Source organism: Amphiura filiformis, chromosome 6, assembly GCF_039555335.1.
Source record: "Amphiura filiformis chromosome 6, Afil_fr2py, whole genome shotgun sequence".
Lineage (NCBI taxonomy): Eukaryota > Metazoa > Echinodermata > Ophiuroidea > Amphilepidida > Amphiuridae > Amphiura > Amphiura filiformis.
Window position 1 is genome coordinate 13,783,445 of NC_092633.1, and position 22,787 is coordinate 13,806,231.

The 22,787-nt window shown below is 35.9% G+C and overlaps 1 protein-coding gene across 1 annotated transcript in view; it reads left to right on the top strand.

Annotated features, from left to right (window-relative positions):
• Positions 1–22,787, top strand: part of LOC140155007 (glycerol kinase 5-like) — a 48,810-nt gene continuing 26,023 nt past the window's right edge. Inside the window, exons 1-3 of the mRNA XM_072177678.1 lie at positions 1–236; positions 6,871–6,964; positions 21,346–21,421. Of these exons, the coding sequence (XP_072033779.1) occupies positions 120–236; positions 6,871–6,964; positions 21,346–21,421 (287 nt within the window). The 5' untranslated portion in view covers positions 1–119. The remainder of the gene's footprint in view (positions 237–6,870; positions 6,965–21,345; positions 21,422–22,787) is intronic.

Below are 22,787 nucleotides of genomic sequence, written 5' to 3' on the forward strand. Positions count from 1 at the left end.
CCCATCACCCTGGCAATTACCTACTATTTGGTCAATGAAGCAATGACCTTGGTGCATGATAGCAGGTGTTTTCTGGCTATATCTCATGTGTGAACCAGGTGTAAACAGATACATTTATTATGGCCGCGAATGGGGTAACAGAACCATACATTTTGGCTGTTGATGTTGGGACGACCAGTCTCAAATGCCAAGTGTACAACCAAAAAGCAGAAATAGTAGGCAAATGTAGTGAGAAGGTAAGCTTAAAAAATATAAAATAACTCATTCCATACCTTTACCTAGACTGCGGAACTCAGTCTTCCATGATAGTCGTCATTTATCATTTGGTCGTTATATGACTATCAGGGAGAGACTAAAGTGGTTAGGCAATATACACGGAGGTGCAACCTTTATCGTGTTGGTTACCGGTTCTTAATTCATCTTCGTTAGCAATTACGCACATTTACTATTGTACTGAAATTGTCTCTAGTCGTATATGAGGTGATTACGGTTTCTTCTTCTTGATTCCATATTGAAATCAGATGATTATTTCTTACACATTTACATGAAATCAGTGAACACGCCGAATTTTTCACTCGCAGCAGTCGTCCATGTTTATCGCGCAATGCAATATGGGAAGGAGGGGGAAGTCAGGATTAGCATATTCATGATATGGGAAGTCAGGATTAGCATATTCATGATATTACTAATTCCACTCGGCTGTAGGGGAGGTAATTGACTTGATTGACAAATCACCCAGACGGCCGGTAGGGCGATCCCCGCCCCCATTGCCGCAAAAGCATTTAGCATACCTATTATAAGAAGTGGTAGAGTCCACAGAGACCCGGATTGAACAACGTCATCACATGGCCATCAGTGTTGAATTATTTGGCAGCTTTGTCGAACACTGCGATCACGGCAAAAATATGAAACTACAAATTTGTGTTTGAACAGAAAGGAATCCGCAGATAATGTTAAATTTAGAATCATTGTACACTATGAAGTCATTAGATAGTCGATCTTTATGTTTTGGTGTGTCACATGTTGTTACAAAATAGGAATTTGTTCAACAAAAGTCACAAACAATGTCAACAACTTCCACGTGGAGTAGTTTGTGTTGTTTATCAGGTCATAGGTCATACGACACCAATTTGGTGTCTTTCCGCGCCTCGGAAAATGGCGTTTACAGTTTATGACTAACCTTTAGGCCGTTTAAAATTAATGTTTTGGTTCTCGTCCAGAGGATTTTCATGAATTGATGAGGGAGGAGGTGTTTTTTTTTTTTTTTTTTCCAATGTAAAATTAGAATTGTCAGTAGTTTTCGGTTTTCTCCAACAGTGCTCGAGGAAACGATGAGGCCCTTTTTTTTTTTTCAAATGTGAGATTCTGAGGGATAAACCCACTAGAAAAAAAAAAAAAGACTTGGAAGTGATGCTTGTTCTCTAATAAACTTATTTATATGTATGAAGATTTCATGAATCATTCCAAAGTCTAAAAAATTGAAAAATCTAAAAAAAAAAAAAAATCTGACAAATCCCAGAAATTGAGGAGGAGGGGCGAGAACCAAAATATTAATTTTACACGGCCTTACCTTGCTTTGTACTTACTTGAGAACTCTAACTTTGAATTTGCACACAATAATGTCATTAGTCTGCAGCGTTGAAATTGTTTGCAACGCCCAGATGTAGGCGGGCACGGACATACAGGTGCAGGGAGGGTGCTTGGCAACAAATTGAGCTAAATTCCCTAGCAAAAATCGAGTTAAAATAAAGTTAAAATAAAAACATTCCATGCACTCACTCAGCGTAGGCCTAGCTCACATACGTGATGTGCAGTAGGCACAATGTGCAGTGGCCTTTATAATCGATTTGCGCATATCATTTTCACCGGCATGATAGGCCTATAGTTCTGCCCCTGGCCCGGGCTATACATGCACGCCAGAAAGTGACGTAGTTAATCGGATTAACTACCATAGCAATAGATGAATACAACATTCACGCTGGTACCGATGCATTGAACCATAGATGTCAAAGAAAGGCTATTTAATCACTCGCACCTGTAAGATATTAGTATCTTTGAAAAGAGTGGTATTGACATTGTATTCAATCTATGTTTGCTGACGTACACAGGTGATTAGTGCAATCTGCTTGTAGGGCAGGGTGGTCTAGATTCAAAAATTGTATTCATCTATTGCTATGGTAGTTAATCCGATTATGACATCACTTCTACGGTGTATAGGAGCATTGTGATCCACAGCCTCACAGACAAGGGAAAAAAGTTCATTTTTGCATTTCCGGGGGCAGCCAAGCAATTCTGCTAAGGCTTACTAGGACACCAAGGGCAATCATATATATGCTAAAGAATAGCCATTGAAGTTACACATTTTGAGGGGCACCTCTAGGCAAAGGCATGGGCATATAGATTTACTCAAGTACTCTAGCTTCAAATTTGCACACGATAACACATTCGATGCTAGAGTATGTTGCTATATGGTCATTTTCACAGTAAAGGGTGTAACTTTTGATTTTTTGGGTCAAAATTTCAAACCACTTAAATATGTTTCTGTTTACTGAAATTATGCATAGAAGCAACTTAAATTCCAGTAAAATAATGTTTCAAGGCTTAAACCTTTTGATTTCTAATAAAAAATTTGACATTTCCATAACATATTGGTTAAAATCTAAGAAAAAATGTATTTTACATAACCTCAGAAAATTATGACTTGAAAGCTGGAATACATGTGAAATCCCATTCCAAAGTAAGTCAACAGATAAGTTAAATTTTATACCATGTTTTGCTATGTTTGTAATTGCAGTTTTGAAAATTTTTAACATCAAGTGTCATTTACAATGGAAATTTCCAAACCGTTAACATATTTTTAAAGTTTTAATTGGGTTCCTAAAATAATTTGAATGTCTAACTTCATGTACAAATACTACTTGATGAAAGGAACCTCCCAGCCAAGTTTCACAGAAATTGGAGTTATTTTTAGAATTGGCAATTCAAGCGATTTGTGTTTCGGAGGCTTCAGTTAACAACACAGGTGATCATAAAAGTAAAATATTTGGCTAACCACTACAAGTTGACATAAAAAAATAGGTAAAAAATATCACAATTACCAATTTTCATGCTTTGCTTCTAAGTATTGAATTTCAGTTGTGACAAAAATTAAATTATTACAGCAAGTCATTTTTTTTTTTTTTTTTTCTTCATGTTAACAATTGTTAAACATTGCAGAAGTAGTTTTTTTGAAAACAACAGTGTTGTGATCATCTAAGCTGTTATTTTCTTGTGTATATTGAATCAATGATTCTATGCGGCAGATATTGTAGATTTATCACATGTTAATTTTTTCACCCATTTGTTAAGTATGGTGTTTTTTGCATGTGAAGCCTCCGAAACAGGCTTTTTTGGATATCAGTATATTTTTCAAACATTAACCATAATGTCAATTTTTTTTTAATTTATGACATTCTGCACATATCAAGTAATAATTACAATGCAGATATCAGTATGAAACACACCAATTTAGATATGCATAGATGATAATTAATCTTATTGTTGTTTCGGAGGCTTCATTTGTTTCGGAGGCTTCAATTGTTAACGGAAAGTTTGTATTGGGTCCCATTTTCAAACGGTGATATATATCTCCACGATTTAAAAACATGTGACTTGAGGAACTACTTTGCTACATTTTGATAAATAGATTGGATGAGCTCTTTTATTTATATTTGCACAAGCTTGATGAACAGTTTGTTTCGGAGGCTTCAAAAAAGTTAACGGAAAAACGGCTCTTTGAAGTCAAGATTTTATAAAAATTTTAAAAGCTTGCAAATCGACTAATTTTTGTTACCCATTTCAAGTTAAGATAACAACTGTTATGAATCAAGAAGAAGTGAAGAAATAACCAAGAATTATGAACCAAAGCTACACCCACAAAGTTTGTTAACAATTGTTAACGGAAAATGAAGCCTCCGAAACGACAAATATCAAGTCCGGTTCTCAAAAATACAGGGCTGTTCACAATTAAATCTAATGTGGCAGTGTTTACTGAACATATGACTGTACTTTCAGGATAAGAAAAATTATCCATGAACTAACTGAAGAAAACACAGGGTTTTACAAAAATGTTACTGTTTTTATAGTTTTTCAAAATGGCAATATTAAGTACATTTAAGCCTGCTAAAACTGAACGCAGTAACTCCCAAAGCTGATTATGCTACCCAAGGTAGCTGCTAACTAGATGACTTATGTGGCCAAAAATCATGGAATTCTGTGGCTTTATTAGAACATTACGGATTAAAATGTTAAAAATCCAAAGTTACACCCTTTACCGTGAAAATGACCATATCCTTTTTTCGGTCACTTAGCATAGTCAGCATTGACATTCGCTAATGTTGAAATTTGGATAAAAGTTATTTTGATGAGTCAATGTATCTTTTGAGTTTTGAACATTCCAAAATTTTGTTGAAGTGCAATTTTAGCAACATTTTTGATGCGATCACCCCTCGTGATTGGCTGTGTTTATTTCTGAACTTCCATTACTTTACACTGTGTCATGCTTCAGCGAATCTGACTAGATTTTGAATGCAATGTTTGGTCTCTAGCCTGGAATGTCGAAACTCATCGGTGAGCAAATTTGTGGCTAGACTTTTCGACCAAATGGGCACCCAAGGCAATTGCTTTCAATGCCTCTGGTTATTTTTTCCCTGACTTCATCCTCCCACTTTTCACAAAAAAATTGAGATTTTTATACTACTGGAAATTTCTAGCTACATAATGTTTATTTACAAAAGAATTCTTGCAAATTAATTTGTTTAGCAAAAATTTGTATTTCGTTCTGGTGTACACACGCCTGCAGGATTACGCCACATTGCGACACAAATCACACTTAAGTTTAAATTTTACATAGCGCATTGTGGACTCATATTTTCCTGCCAATTTGCTTGATAGAGCCATGTGACTTTTTAGAGTTGGAAAGAGTAAAATAGTGGTTTTTAAATCAAGAAAAATGGGGGGGGGGTGTATTCTATCAGTTTTTGCAAGTGACAAATACCCCCGGACCCCGGTATCAAGAAATCTCAAATTCGATTTAAATGAATGTGTCTCCCCTGCTCTTAAAACAACACTACAATGAATTAAAAATGATAAAAATTTTAATGCAGATTTGTGAAATTAACAAAACCCATTCAATTGAAATTGCAGTAAAATATCAGTATCAAATGTATGCATATAATTCATTTAATTTCTTTTACTTATAGTTAAAATGTGTGCAAACCAAACTTTCTGAAAGTTTTATATTCCCAATTTCTCACTACATAATCACACTATGAGTCATGACATACATATTATTTACATTGCAGCATCCTAAGGAAACCACATTTGAAACCAGGGTCAGGGTGTAACTTATTTTAGTATGAGTGTTCAAAGAGGGGCACTCCTTGATCCACAGCTTCATCCCCCTCTAATCCCTCATTGTAGCACCCTTAATTAGGAAACCACATTTGAAACCACCAATGACAGCAGGGTGTAACTTATCTCAGTATGAGTTTATTGTGATCCACAGCCTCATCCCTGGCCTTGTAGCTTCCTACATAGCTAGAAACCACATTTGAAACCACCAATGACAGTCAGGGTGTAACTTATTTCAGTATGAGTGTTACCAGTCTCTTAAAGGGGCACTTTGTAATCCACAGCCTCATCCCCTTCTCATCCTAGCTTCCTACTTACATGTAGGAAACCACCAATGACAGTCAGGGATATGGTGTAACTTATTTCAGAATAAGTGTTACCAGTCTCTAAAAAAATCTTTTTTCAGAATATACCTTTATTTTTTTCAAAACCGTTGGTCCGACATATTATCATAATTTTTCTGATTACGATAATATGTCGGAACGATCGCAAGTTGGTAGTTCTGAAATAACCTGAATGCTGGGTTGGTGTTCTATGTATCATGTACCTGTTTAAGCCAATAGTCTGTCTGTATGTCCTTTGTGAATGGGGCACACTGGGCCATTCACGCAGGACATACTGCTGACTTGTACAGGTGTGCTGCAAACAAAGAACATCAACTCCACATCCAACTTGCGACTTTACACTCATTTCATGTTAGCAGGTCACCTTAGGTCACTTTGTAAGGATCATACTTCCCATCCTTCCTAAATGACCATTTGACAGTCAATTTTCTAGGTAAGACACTGATCAACGCACAGCAGGGTTTATTGTTCTATTGTGCCCGATTTAAGCGCTGACATATTGGAAAATGTTGCCATTCTTGCCAATCAATATTCATGAGAGAGTACATTCATGATTCAACGTCCAGTTATTGAAATTGGGTGACTTGTGTTTGATAGACTGTGTGAAATACATCTGACTGGGTGTTTTGGCATCATTTTTTGGCATCATTGAATGGCTGCCTAGTGCTGTTATATTAGTTTCTATAATAATAATTATTATTTTCTTTATTCATTCCTTTCTTTTCCTTTCGCTGCACTTATTCTTTCTTATGCCTACAATTAATAAGGGGCCTGTCACATCCTCACTCTCCTTCTCCCCCTCTCCCCTTCTCCTTTGCTTCCTTTTTTCTTTTTTTTTTTCCTCCCCCTCCCTCCAATCTCGATCACCCATCCGCTTCTCCTCTTGTCACCCCTCGACCCCTCCCTCACTCCATCACTTGCCAGGTAAAGTGTTAATACGCTGTCAGGTTAGTTACCGATTTAATGGCAGAACCATTTTGTCCTGAACAAAAGGTACCTCTCAATGAATAGCTTGTCAGTAAATCAGATCGGCACAAAGGAACAATGCATTACGTAATCTATTGCGCCTCCACAGATATGATAGCTCCATGCAATGACCTTTGTGTGGTGTACATTATGTTTCAAACATATCCAGGTACAGAAGATCTTTCCACAGCGAGGCTATGTGGAGATTGAACCAGACATATTATGGGAGCAGTTTACTGCTATTGTCAAGAGCTGCATTGAAGGTATGTATGAATAAAGAAACATCTATACAACCACCTCCAATTTTAGACTTTGACATGTACTTAAAAACTTCAGTAAAGGTACCTATTTAATGGTAAGAAAAGGTAATACAAGTGTAAAAAAGGGTAAGTTGCTATTCCATTACAACTCCTTGGAAAGCAGTTATTGACCATTGGCATAGTTAGGGAACAAGATGAGCATGTGCCATGGGTGTTGCCTTAGGGGAATGCTGAATTGCCATTTTAGGGGATGCCAAATTGGCCCTGGTTTAAAAAAAAAAAAATTTGGTCAACAATTTAAAATTTTGTATGTATTGATGTAATATGTTGCCAACATTTGCAATTTGATGAACCAAATTCCCAGTGGGCACATCAACGTGAAATCAACGTTGAATCAACGTTGATATATCAACGTTGATTCAACGTTGAAAAGTGAAAGTTGACATCAACCTTTTCGTCAACGTTGATTCAACGTTGAATCAACGCTGAAGCTTCAACCTAATTTCACCCCGATTTCAACCTGATTTCAACCTTGTGTTTCATATCAACCTGATATCAACCTAATTTCAACCGGATTTCAACCTGATTTCAACGTTGAATCAACGTTGAATCAACGTTGAAGCATCAACCCGATTTCAACCTTGCGTTTCATTTCAACCCGATATCAACCTGATTTCAACCCGATTTCAACATTACTTTTTAGCTTCAACCTGATATCAACCTAATTTTAACTTCATTTCAACCTGATTTCAACTTCATTTCAACCTAATTTTCATAGGCTTTAATCCTTGGGAGGGGGCGAATTCCTTGAAGAAAAGCGATGCACGCTTCGTGCACATTTTCAAATTTCTTTCATGAATATTGCATTGAAAGGGAGTGCAAGACGCCCAGCTGCAGCGCGACTGGGGAAGTTAATTCTGTAGAATTTTACACCAAACTCCATCTTGATTTTAACGTACTGTCAACCAGAATAGTTATCTACAGATAATTTAAAGTCATTGATATGCAAAAGCTTGAACACAACATACTATCATCTACAGACCTAAAGTTTTCCCAGTGTATTTCGCACTAAGGCCTACATCATTCATATTTGTAAAAAGGACAGTTTAAATTTGTCCTAAAAATCGAAGTTGCACAAACACGCAAAACCAATTTCATAATATTCGATAATTGAATTTCATAATCATATTTCACATTTGTATCATTAATATTGGTCAAATCAGGGTTCAATTTCGTCTTGCATGGTGGTGGTTACTGAGTCATTAAAGCAATTTCGTCTTTTGTCATTCATCAGATGTTATTAATGGATGTACAACATGCTTATTTAAAAGGACGGTGTTCATTTTAGATGAAAATAATCATAAAGTTATGAAAATAAAAGAAAACACATTCTAAGAAATATCAAAGATTACAAATAGAGTATATAACGTTAAAGAAAAGAAGAGAAATATACATAGTATACTATAACCTGAAGGTATATATGCCTATTATGATCTTAAACATGTTAAAGTATATAATTGCATCAATATAATATCTATATATCGTAAAGTTATCAGAGAAGAACATCAAAGAAAGAAAGAACGACAGAACAGAATGGCATGCAATGATAAAAGCCATCCGATCCCGAACAAAAATAAAGTTGCTTAAGAATGTTTGGGACTTATATAAATTTTAGGATTTAACATGTTTAATCTTTGTAACAATTGATTCCATTGAAAAAAGATTTAGAAAAAAGTAAAAAGAAATTATAGCCTCCATACATGATGAGCTCATTTAAGCATAAATAAAAGACAAAAATGTAGGCCTATATAAAAACATTTAAAACAAAAAAGACCAAAAATTTTTAAAATACTTTTATGAAAGGTATCGCTAAGTATTTTTAGACTAATTGACCTGCAATTTGACGAAAATCAATGACTCAAACACGAACCTTAATATAATGCTACATTTTACAATCTTTCTTGAGCGATCAGAGTCTGCATGTCGTGCATGAGTAGGCCTAATAGAACTTTAGTATCTGAGAAAAAACCAGGTCCTATAATTTCGTCGGACTAATATCTCGGGACGAAATTAAAACGTCTTTTGCACGAATATCAATGACACAAGTGCGAAATACTGGGGAAAACCTATAGGTCCTATTAAGCCACTTGCAGTTCCGCCATTATGCACTATATGCGGGAGAGCCTCGAACTGGCAGCATACATGAAAGGAAGAATTACGTAACCTTACACAGAATGTTATATGACTGGTTCAATTCCCATTCATGTATGCTGCCAGTTCGAGGCTCTCCCCGCACATAGTGCATAATGGCGAACTGCAAGTGGCTTAATAGACTTATTATTCGACCGTAGAATATTCGATGTAACATAATTACCTAGGCATATACGTTATTTAATCTAGTCCCATTCTATTTCCAGTTATGTTTATGTTGTATCAAATGTTTGATGACGTAAAATCGATAATATATTTCTACCAGATATTCCATGTAATTTTTTTTCGATTTTACGTCATCAAACATTTGTTACAACTTAAACATAACTGGAAATAGAATGGGACTGACTATAAAAAAAAAAAATAACGTAGATATGTTACATCAAATAGTCTACGTCGAATACTTGTAGTCTTGTTTTATAGCGCCCTAATATAATAGTAATCAATCCTATAATCACTTCATTCTCTTAAACATGTACTAGAAAGAATTTGAATAAAATCATTCATTACAAAAATGATATGCAAGTAGTTTTATAACGTTATGTAATTTGCATTTATTTTAATTACAACGTTTATGTTTTTGCACATGTTTCACAAATTCATATATTGTATACCGGTACTTAATTCTATTTAAAGAGAAAAATCACAAAAAAGAAGAAAATTAATTAATTAGTACAGAAATGAAACAAAAGAATTGAAAGTAAGGAGGATTGAAGTTACAGTATGAGGGAAAGAAATTAATAAGTAAAAGTATATACTAAAAAAGGCATCAAGTTAATAGCAAACCAAAAATCAGAAATCAAAACAACTAAGCGAAAGAACAAGGAGGAGACAACACTTCAAAAACAGCAGAGCAACACACTTTAACACTTCATAAACACTTGTTTGTACAGTGAAGGTACAGGGATGTTAATTTATAAACACCAAAACACGTTTAGAAATATGAAGATATTTATGTTTTTTAACACAAGATAGTGTTTAAATACATATTTTAAACACTATCTTGTGTTAAAAAACATAAACATCTTCATATTTCTAAATGTGTTTTGGTGTTTATAAATTAACATCCCTGCCCTATACCTTCACTGTACAAACAAGTGTTTATGAAGTGTTAAAGTGTTTATTACGTGTTGCTCTGTTGTTTTTGCAGTGAAGAAATAGAGACAAATGGCACAGTCAGGAAAACAGAGAGAAAATGTAACAATGTTAGGCCAAGTAAAAAAAAAACATATTTCACGTCCGGTTATTGAAAAAAGGAGGAAGAGGTGGCTTTTTATTTTTATCGCAAAATCAGTGTAAATACCCATAACTAGAGCTGTTTTAGGGCACACAATAATGCCGGAAAAGGAGGAGGCCTCCTTTTATTTGTTGTTCGAGAGATAGACCCTCTAATTATCACAAAACCTTCCAAAAGTGTTTCTTGATTATCAGCAAGGCTATAGAAAGCATCTCTAGGTCCTAGACATATTTTTAGAAAAAGTTATGACCGAATTTCAAAAATAAAAATATAATTGAAGAAACCTCAAAAAAGGAAGCGGAGGGGACGTGAAACATGTTTATTTTTTTTTATTTTTCCTTATAGAACAAAACATAGGTTCGATTACTTCCTAATCCTATAAAGTGCTTTTGGTGCATGATCCCTCTCCCTCCTTAAACGTAAGTGTGAAATGTTGAAAATTCCAACCCAAAAGATAAATAAACAAGACATTTTTGAGTGACAAAACCAAGTGAAAATTAACTCACTACAATATTTCGTCCTTCACGTCGGAGGACTTCATCAGGTATGACTGATATGGTCATCTGATCCACTTTCCCGGAGATGGGTTTCGGTTAGGCTTAGACTCTTTTCGCAGTCTTCAAAAGCGGATCATATACGTGGCTAAGGAAATATGTGCCCTCCTCTCTGTTTAAGGTCTTGCTCCCCCTTCTTCTAATCTCCATGGCTTCTCGAACTTCTCTAGACTTCTTGTTGTGCTCCCGCCCAAGGATCTTTGAATCATCCCAATTGATAACATGGTTGGCCCGGGCAACATGATCAGAAATTGCTGATTTGGTCTGTTCTTTTTCTGATAACTTGCGGGCAGATCGAGTGTACTCTTTGTTAGTGGCCTTATTGACTTCAGCTTTGTGTTCTGACATCCTGGTTCCAAACATGCGAGATGTTTCACCGACATAGGACTGATCGCAGTTTTGGCATCCAATTTCATAGATACAATTGCCTGTTTTTTCTTTCTCGCGTTTGTCCTTCGGGTGTACTAAGATACGTCTGAGAGTTTGGTGAGGTTTCATGGCCGTATCTACCTTATGTTTCTTGAAAATTCTTTGAATGCGCTCCGACACGCCATTAACATATGGGATAACCACCATGCCTTTGCTTTTCTCATCAGTGGTCTTACTTTTCTTAGAGATTGGTTTTTCAGCGTTTTGGATTTTGTTTTGCATTTAATCTTTTACTTTGTCCATCGTCCATTTCGGGTAGCCACAGTTTTTAAGGGCTGTGCGAATATGCTCTTCTTCTTTGATCTTATCACTTGTTTCTGTGACGACAGAGTTCATACGATCAAAAAGGGTTCTGATAACTCCCATTTTTTGATGGAGAGGATGCTCGGAATTGAAATCAAGATACTGATCAGTATGGGTGGGTTTTCTGTACACAAGGAGTTTTATGGAACCGTCTGGTTTTCTGATAATAAGTGTGTCCAAGAAAGGAATTTTTCCATCTTTCTCTTTTTCGAAAGTAAATTTAATACTGTCCGTTGGGTCTATTGTATTGAGATGGTCCGTTAGATTTTGCACTTGACCGTTGTTGATTATTTCAAGAACATCGTCGACATATCGGCGCCAGAGCCGCGACTTACAATCTATAGGCGCGGTCGCTATTGCCTGTTGTTCAAGGAACTCCATAAACAAATTTGCTATGATAGGGCTGACCGGACTGCCCATCGCGGCACCAAAACGCTGTCTATAAACATTGCCTCGGAATTCAAAATATGTGGTGGTCAAGATAAATTCCAGGAGCTCTCACGATGTCCTCAACATCGAAGTTTTGTGCGCTTATTCAGATCTTTATCTGCGACGCAGTCTTTGTTTGATAATATCTAGTGTCTCTTTGATAGGTGTGTTCGTGAAAAGAGAGACAACATCGTGGGAATTGAATATTTCGTTCTCTTCTATGTAAACGCCACTAAGTTCCTCCGCTAAATCTTTTGAAAGAGTCTAAGCCTAACCGGAAACCCATCTCCCGGGAAAGTGGATCAGATGACCATATCAGTCATACCTGATGAAGTCCTCCGACGTGAAGGACGAAATATTGTAGTGAGTTAATTTTCACTTGGTTTTGTCACTCAAAAATGTCTTGTTTATTTAATCTACAAACCTGATGAACTTATCCAAAAGATAAAGTTTTACCGATTTTTAACTATTAAACATAATCAGAATTTTTGACCCCTTCCCTCTAACAAATGGGCATTTCTTTAAAGGACATAATCAAACTTTTGGTTTGTTCTCTCGACCTATCTATCTGCACACTTTCAATATGTTTTTAAATTATATAGGGTAGGGGTGGTTCAATAATTATGTGTACTCCGTGAATTATGGGGGGCAACAATATTTATGGCAGGCCAAAAACGGGGGGGGGGGGCAACTTGTTTGGCATGTGCAAAAAGGGTGGGGACAAGCGATAGGAGGCAGGGCAAGCGATTTTTGGCACAGATATTTTTTGGGCAGCGTTTCTACATTATTTGGTATTGGCCAGAACTTCACAGAATTGCAGACGTATACATTTAAGTATATTCCAAGCTACTACCTTAATAATTCATATGTTTTTCTTCTTTTTCGTTTTTTCTTTCCCCTTCCGATAGAAAAAACAACAACTTGTTTTCAGTATAGGGTTATTCACCCTGGTCTTTGCTGGGGTCTTTGATGGCATTTGCTTCTTGTTTCTGCGAGAAGGCATAGGCCTACATTGTCACCATTTATATTTCATCAAATCCAGACAAGTTTTCAATATCACTATTATCAGCGTATTAAAGTACCAAACTTTTGTTTAATTAGGGCCAAGTCACTTCTGTTGGCTTTGATTCATCTTTTCTAGAGGACTCAGAAAAGTTTACTTCTGCTTCTTTTCCATAGCACATGCTTCAGAGAACCGATACCAGTTTTGTTGCTCCAAGTGTAATCAACCAATGCATGTAAAAGAAAATTTGCATCTGCTTTATGCAAAGGTGTTTATGGCGTGAAGCTTTGATCCCGCTTTTATATCATCCGTGTCTATTCTGAAGTTGGGTCTACATCCTTTTTTTTTTTTTTAATGCGAAGCCCTATGATATTACATTGTTATTATTATTGTTGGTACCACTGCTCTCCTGAATTCTTATCACCTTACAACATACAATGTACTCCCTCTTCTGCTTGATGCATGATTCGGATTGTGTTGATGCACCAATGCATCTAAGGAACAAAAGAAGATACAGAGGTTACTAAAAGTATATTTCCAAAAATTAATTTTTTAATACTTGAAAATAGACATGTCCAGTTATTTCTTACAAAAACATTTGAGATCAAAAGTTAAAACTGTATTACACTATGATTTAGGGGTTCATTCATAGGCTTGAATTATTCGGTTTTTGTTACTGCGCGAGTCAATAAAGTTCCAACTAACGCACGCCAGAATCCACAAAAGCACGCCGCAAGACGCTGCTTCACGCAAAGCGCAATTCAGCGTAAGTGCTTAAGCCCAGCTGTGTACGCTGCTTCTATATCAATCCACGATGATTTAGGGTCCCTGCCTATTAAAAACGCGGCTGTGTACTCTAGACATTGTTTCTTTAGCGAAATTGAGCTTTTTTAAAATACATTTACTGTGTTATGTTTTTTATAAATACAAGGAAAGAAAATCCAGATTTGTTAACTCCAACTGCTCTATTTTATGGATTTTATTTCACTATTTCACTGTTTCCGCAATTTAAGGAAAGAAAATCTTTGTTTTACCATCGGGGTATACGCCCGCAACAACGCCTCGCGCTTTGTAGACTCGCAATTTGTTAACGCACAAATACGCTACGACACACAACGCTTATCTGCATGCGCGGCGCATCTTATGGAAGCACCATGGAAGTGGTCAAATGGCTCCCTTTTAGCTGATAAAATGTGAATTTCTTCAAGTTCTTTCCCCCGATTTAAACATAAAGATATGAATAGATTTCGCCCAAACTTCTCAAGGGGCTGTGGATTTACCCAATGTTCACGTAATGTAAGGTAGAAAAACGAGAACTGCCGCATTCTCCTGTGAGCTTCGATCAAAGACAAAGTGCAAAATGTGACCACTTTAAACTTCAACGGCCTTTATTTCAATGTTCATTTTCTCGGTAAAATGACGATTTAGGTACACGATAACTCAATAAATACAGCATCTATAGGTAAGCAATTATGCTCATCATAAAAAGCATGATCGACTTAAGAAATGGTTTTCTAATTTTTTTATATTTTGATCTATTTCCGATTTTGGGCATCATTTTGTGCAAATAGGCGTTTGTGAATTTTAAAAAGTTCATTTTGATGCCTTATGGTCAATATCTCAAAAAATAAGGCCAATATCAAAAAACTAAAAAAACAGTTTTTGGAATGGTGTCTCAAGATTAAAAAAAAAAAAACGAAAATTTTTGGAAAGAGAGTTTTGTGGTTATGATGTACCGAACAAAAATTGCCAAAAACTCACTTTTTGTGATTTTCTTCATAATTGTTGTTTTTACACCAAATCTTTATTTATAATAAGATTCATTGATGTATTGCCTTTATAAAATGTATACTTTTATATGTCTTATGTGAATAATTACAAAGTTATTGCACTTTTACTACATGCATGTCTGAGAGTACACAGCCACCTTAATTAAGAGCTGATCAGAGTATAGTTCAGATGCAAAGGCGATACATGCCATTTTAAAACCGATTGCATCATGGATTGTCACTTCTTCTGCATCAGCATTAGACCTCATTTTACAGGCATTCAATGGGCCCTATGCCTATAGCAAACCATGCTTTATACTTTTAATGTTATGGCATATGTTGGTGGCCTTAGTGCAAACGGTTTAAAAATGGCATGCATCCCCTTTTACATCTGGACTTCAAATTTATGCATAGCAAGCCTAAATGAATGCACAAATAATTGAGAACTCTGGTTTCTTGATAGAAAAACCTGGTTTCTGGTCTAGCTAGTACTAGGCTATGCCTACAATATTTGCAATGTATTGTCAGGTACATTTCATTCAAGGCTCAAAATAAGGAGGGCCCAAAAAGGCCCTCGACCCCCGAAAATCAGTGAGGGCCCGCAAAAGACATATCCGGCGGGCCCAAATGGCCCACAAAATTTGTGGCAATTTTTCTCACTTTTTTGTGGGGTTCATAGGTTAAAACCAATGGCCCAAATTGGGCCCACAAAAATTTGTGAGGGCCCTCGAACATTTAAGACCAACATGACCAAGGGCCCAACCAAATGGCTCTCAGAAATTCTGGCTTATTTTGAGGCCTGATTTCATTGTAAACTGTATCCTGCCCTAGGCTAGCCTAGCATGTAGGTAACCTAGGCAAACCTTAGTTAACACATTTACTAGTCAGCGAATTCGCCGAGACCGGGGCCCCAACACAATGCATATTTACATAGAAATTTGAATTTTTTTTTTTTTTAGGTGGGTGAAGGAAACCTACATAAATATGTTTTCTATACTTCACTTGACCCAAATATATGATTTTTTATGGTGATAATCAAGTCGCACATGGAATTTTAGAGGATTTTGATAGCAGTTCCATTAAAAAAGCTGCCATCGCCATGAGACTAAGATCTAGAAACACCCCGAAATGCCGTTTTGGGGAATTTTGCTAGCTGAATCTTTTTGATGAAAGTCAATCTTTGACAAGATGTAACTTTGCTACGGAAAGTGCTATGAAAAAAGGTTTTCAGTTTTGGCTTTGTTTACTCAAGGGCTTTAATTTGATATATAAAACGATGCAATATGATGGCAAATTTGAATTCACCTAGGATACCTATAGCATGCGCCGTAGGGTAGGCTACACATGTAGTGATGTACACCATAATAAAATCCAAAATAAGACAATCATCATGATCATGTTTTGCTACATTATTTATGTCTAGGGCTAGGCCTAACCCAGTCAGTACTAGTACTACGGTACTAGTTTTGTATCAGCTTTATACTCGTAGGCCTACTTGTCTTAGTAACAGCTAGACGGTACCAAGCATGCTCAATTGCTCATGTCATGTGCTTAGACTTAGTGCCTGCCCTAACGCTGCCTAAGCATGTAAAAAGGTAAGGCTAAGCTAAGCCATGTCATGCATGTAAGCCTAATTAGCCCTAAAGTAACACAATCCATGCAAAACACAATTCACCAGACACCAAACGAAGGTAGAGTAACTGAGTAAGTTGGACCTAGAAATGCTATGGCTAGCTAGTCTTAGACAGGTCATTATACAAAACAATGCATACCAATTACCATCATAGTCAACATGGTCAATGAGCAAGGTAAACATGTAAACATGCATGCATGGTAAATTTAAGCTTATCATACACACGATACATGTCATATTATTACAAGAAGCTGGCTAAACTTAAATGCTTCATTTTGTTTCCTGATAATGCACAATTCACAATCAATCAAAATTCATACAATAATTTACAGAAAAATAAAGGTGTACTTACCTGTTTTTATTTGCAAAATAAGTTCAAAAATACGTGCATCATTTCTCCTGCTGCTTGTTCCAATTTTACTGATAACTAAGTAGTGTTGGGCAGTATCCAATACTCATGTGTAAAAGTGTTGGGTGATATGCAATGCAATTGGGTTGAATTAGGTATTGCAAATTTGCAATACATATCAACTTCATATTATTAAAAGTAAATAAATATATAATTTAATAAATAATTTAAATAAATAAACAATTAATTAAGAATTAAATACATATTAATATTAAATAATTATTAAATTAAGCAATTACTTAGTTAATCAAATTATTTAATAAATAATTACATTATAATCATTTTAAAAATATATAATTTAAATGAATAATTTAAATAAATAAATAAACAATTAAATAATAATTAAATAAATAATAAATATTAAATAATTATTAAACTAAGCAATTACTTAGTTAATCAAATTATTTAATAAATAATTACATTATAATAATTAAACATATCCCTATAATTTAAATAAATAATTTAAATAAATAAATAAACAATGAATTAATAATTAAATAAATAATTAATTAATATTAAATAATTATTAAATTAAAGCAATTACTTGGTTAATCAAATTATTTAATAAATAATTATTATAATAAGTAAATAATTAAATATTTAAATAAATAATTCAAATAATTAAATAAACAATTAATTAATAATTAAATAAATAATTAATATTAAACAATTATTGAATTAAGTAAAAAAAATAAGAAAACGTTTCATAATCTTTCCTTAGTTTCCTAGCGTCTAGAGTATGCATTTTAACATTATTTGGTAACCTTCGAGTCCTTTGAAATGTTATGAAGAAAACCAAGAAGGGTCATGTTTGTTGGGATTAACTGATGTTGCTACGCTTTTGAATGATGTACGTAACGTATTCGCTGTCGTAGTGCACGTTACAAGATGACCGTTGCCAGGTCAACTGGATCACACTTTCTTTGTTACGAACCAGTGATCGAAATGATCACAACACAAAGCCTATGGCGATCAAAATTCGAACAGGTGTTTGAGCCCAGGCTTGGAGCAGTAACCAATGATTACTAACGTGCACTACGACAGCGAATTTGATTATTGGGCAAATGTTAAGAAATATGATGTGTTGCTTAAAATAGATTTTAACGGAGCTTAAATATGATCTAGGATTATTGAGGTAGAGTTTGTTTACGATATTTTGAACAATTAATAACTGGGCCTAATTAATCTTTAATGATTCAATTTATGAAAACTGTTTGAGCAGAATTAATTAAAGGGCAGCCAAATGACCAGAATGGTGCTATTTTACTGGTCTCAAAGCCGGTCTCGGACCGAGACCTCGAGACCAGGAGGGCCGAGACCAAGACCGAGACCAGCAGGTCCGAAACCGAGATCGAGACCAAGACCAGGCTTAGCTGGTCTCGAGAACTACAACACTGGTGTGGGGTGTGTGTGTGTGTGTGGGGGGGGGGGGTATGTTAACCGCATGTTAACAGCAGTGGAAATTTCTTTGTGACATTGGTGTGAAATCCTTGAACACATGTTGAACCGGAGCGAAAGTACAAAAACATGGCCCACCAATGAATTGATTAATGAAAATTACATCCCATTAAAAACCAAGATCAAAGGAAAATTTCTTAAAATAATTACCCAGTTTCCCTTGCTTTCTGCAATTTTATATTCTGTGCCAAATTTAACTTTCACCATGTTCTTGATTATTATAATGGTTTAGTACTGCATATTTCGGTTTAATCTTCACTAAGCGGCGCCAGGATTTTTTTGGGGGTCGTGAATTTCAGGGAGGGGGCAAAAAGCAACAACTTTGCACAAAATTGCCACAAAATGGGATTTTTTGTAAGAGGTTGGGTTTTTGCCTTAAAAGAGCGGGAGGGTGGGGGCAAAGAAAATAAATTGGGTGGGGAAATTCTCCCTCACCCCCAGCCTGACGAGTGCCGCCGCTGAAATAAATGACCGGAAAGACCGCGACAGCTCCGAAAGCCTCTGAATTTAGCGCTGACTGATACCCCACCCCCCACCCCGGGACTGATATCAGTTCTAAACGACACCCAAACTAATTTTGGTATAGGTGACTTTCCAACCAGAAAGGCAAGAAAGAACATTTGTTTTGATCGTTTGCACCTCCAAAAGACCACCATTAGGCCTACCTCAAAATCATTCAGGAGGAAAATTCTCACCAAAAATGAAAAAGAAAGGACAAAAATGTACATGGACGGGTCACGTGTACAGGGTTATAGGCCTATAACAGAATGTTCATTGTACATGTCAATTGTAACAGAAGAAAAAGATGAAAGGAAGAAGTGGAAAACTAAGCGATGTGATAGCAGTGGCGGATCTAGAACGGGGGGGGCAATTTTAACGCTTGCATGCACGCGCAAGGGGTGTGTCTGAGGGGATGTGCCCCTCCCCGCCCTCAGAAGTATACCTTTTGCACATGAAGACCTAATTGAAGCGATTTGGTGGACCATTTTGGCACTATCAGCCCGGACTATCAGTTTGTATAATTGGAGTTTGAAAAAGCCGAATTTGTGAATTGAGCGCCGTCCATGAAGCCTTTCGTGGACAAGTTTTCCCTCATTTTTCCCTATAGGCCTATATTGTGTTAAACATTGGCAAATGCACGAAAGCAGAAGCGAATATGGCCAGTTGCATATCGATTAGGCATAATACGCAGGGGGGATGTCTGAGGGGACTGTTCCCCCGTCAGAAGTTGGAAAATTTTGCAAAATGAAGGTCCAATTGAAGCCAATTGGTGCATCATTTTTGCTTTAAAGAGAAAAAAGGGCCTACTCTCATCTCAATTTGCAAAACGGCAGCGAAGTGGTCAATAACCTTGAATTACGATATTGTTTTTATGCAGAAATGGTACCAAAATTTGAGCAATCTATATTATTGGTTGAAAATAGGCCATAGGCCCCCTAATGATATGAAAAAGAACATCAGAATATAAGTATATGGTACAAATGCACGCGAAAAATTGCCATTTAAAGCTAAAGTGATATGATAAATATGGTGCAAAGATGGAATAAACTCGCACAAAGCGGGCAAAATTTGGTCCTTTTGGGGAATGGCCGGTAGCCAAATATGAGGTTAATTTGGTCAGAAACATTTGTACCGACATACAGGCGTCAACATGGGAAGGGGGGATTGTATGGACCCCCCCCCCCCCCACCACCACCCACTAGCATGTGTAGCAGGCTGATGGTTTATACAAAATATTAATGTGGATGCACGATCCGAAAGTGTTGAGAATATTATATGTCGGAAGCCATATATTGTAGGCCTATATTAGCCTAAATTTTACTTTACGTGCATGCACATTAATATTTTTCATTAACCATATAACTGCTATTATAGGCCTACACATGTTATAATGTCTTGTTTGAGGTATTCAGTTAACTACATTTGTATTTAGCTCTATTGGTGCAAAAGAATAGGCCTACAAGATGGTTTCCGACACTGTTTGTCCCAGTCTTGCGGATGGTGCACATCGTGCATGCACATTAATATTTTTCATTAACCATTTAGGCCTACTTAGTCAACTATTTAGCTCTGGTGCAAATAAGATGAGGTTGAAGTGATGTTGAAATAAGTTTGATATTTCAACGTTGATTCAACGTTGAATCAACGTTGAATCAACGTTGAAATTGATATTTCAACGCTTATTTAACGCTGATTCAACGTTGAATCAACGCTGAAATATCAACCTTATTTCAACCTAATTTCAACGTTGATTCAACGTTGAAATATCAACCTTATTTCAACCTTACTCAATGTTAGGTTGAAATAAGGTTGAAATCAAGTTGATTTAAATTTCAACCAGATTTCAACGTTGAATCAACGTTGAAATATCAACCTGATTTCAACTTCAGGTTGAAATCACGTTGAAATCAGGTTGATTTGCATTTCAACGTTGATTCAACGTTGATTCAACGTTGACATGTCAACTTGTGCCCACTGGGTTTGGTCATATTGAATTTTTTTATCTCTAACCCCCACCACATTTTAGATTCTCCAGCACCCCTAGCTATGCCACTGTTATTGACTGTTTCTTAATCTCTTACAGGCATCATTCAGTCGTTATTGAATAACAGAATCATTTGAATAATACCCTTTCCTGCCAAATGCGAAATCAGTTTGCTCCTAACAAACAAAACTGCATCACTTCATTCTTCTAAGTTTCTTCTGATGTTATGGATGCAATAATTGTCAAATGACATATTAATTATTATTGTACCTTTTACTCTTGCATGATGTACATACCTGTAATATGCATGATAACTTGGTGTACATGTATGCTTGAGAGTAAGACACATTGTATTTGAGGAAAATTAATCCAGTTTTGAAAAATTTAATTAAGGACAAAATTCTGATAAAACTGATATAAAATAATTATATATTATATTATTTTTGTTTTATTTTATGTTACAGATTCTAAGCTGTCACCAGACCAGATTACTGCGATGGGAATATCCACTAATCGTGCAACCTTCATCACATGGAACAAGTGAGTATGCCCCTTGGATCTCAAAGTGACAGGCTTTCATTTTGAGCTGCTGTAGGAACAATAAGATATGAAGAATCTCAGTTTGATGACTTTCCAAAGTCAAAAAGAAGTACAGTAAAAACTCGATAGTTAGCACATGTGCTTACTATCAAGTACTTTAAAAGCATGCAACATGAAGTGCCCCATCCACAAAAGTGTAAAGGGTTTTGAGCCAATCATCGATATACGTATACGAACAAGTAAACCTGCAAATTTGTGTCTCAACCCCATTAGCTCAGTTGGTAAAGTGCCGGATTTTGGTACAATTTCATGTTTTCAAAAGTGCTCGATAGTAAGCACATATGCTAACCATCCAGTTTTTACGGTATTTAAAAATACTTATTTGCCAATTTAAAATTTGATTGATAAACAAGCAAAACTTAAAATGTTAAATGCATTCATACTGCTACATGTTTGTATGTAACCATGTTAACAGCCCAATTGTAATGTAATTTTGCTTTTACTTTGATAAAATTGGACAATAACATTAGTCTGAACTAATACACATACTTTCAAGAATAGCGATGTACTGTGAATCAAGATTTGAATTGATACATGTATGCCCATTGGCAATTGAGTTGTACATATTTATATTGCTTATAAACTGTTTAGTTTGTTTGCAGCAGGGGGTCCTAGGTAGTCACTACTTGGTATTCCAGCATGAAGTGAGATTTGCTTTTGCCCTCCCATGTCATTTAGTTAATGCTGACTGGGTTGGCTGCTTTCCCTGCACACAGGAATGCCCTGCCCTGCCTCCTTGTGCTCTTTTAAATATGATTATGTTTAAATTTTTTATTTTAAGTTGCCCATAGTTCTGTGATCTTTTTGATGCACTTGATAAAAATATTATGTATATGTGTCAGAGAAGTTGTTGCCCAATAAATGCTGCATTGGTAAAATATTGGCAGAAATGCTTACCGACACACCTGTAATGGCTCAACTCAAAAGACTTGACTCGACTTGACATTTTAGGACTTGTGACTCTCAAATCCAAAAATGACTTGGACTTGAACTTTAGGACATGATTCTCAAATCACAAATGACTCAACTCGATTAGAGACTTCAGTGACTTGACTAGACTTGAAACTGCAATGATTCAGACTCGACTGTTAGTCTTGTGACTCAACCTTTTGACTTGAATTGTATTAAATTAGAAATACTTAATACACTGAAGAATGTGATTCTTATGCATTCAGCTTTTGGAAATTTTTCTTTTTACATTCAAGAGTCTACAGGTTGTGTTGTTTTGACATGGCGTTTGATAGACATTCTTCATTATTGTCTGTTCCAGCTTTGATGATACCGGTCACTTTTGAAGAGGTTTTAG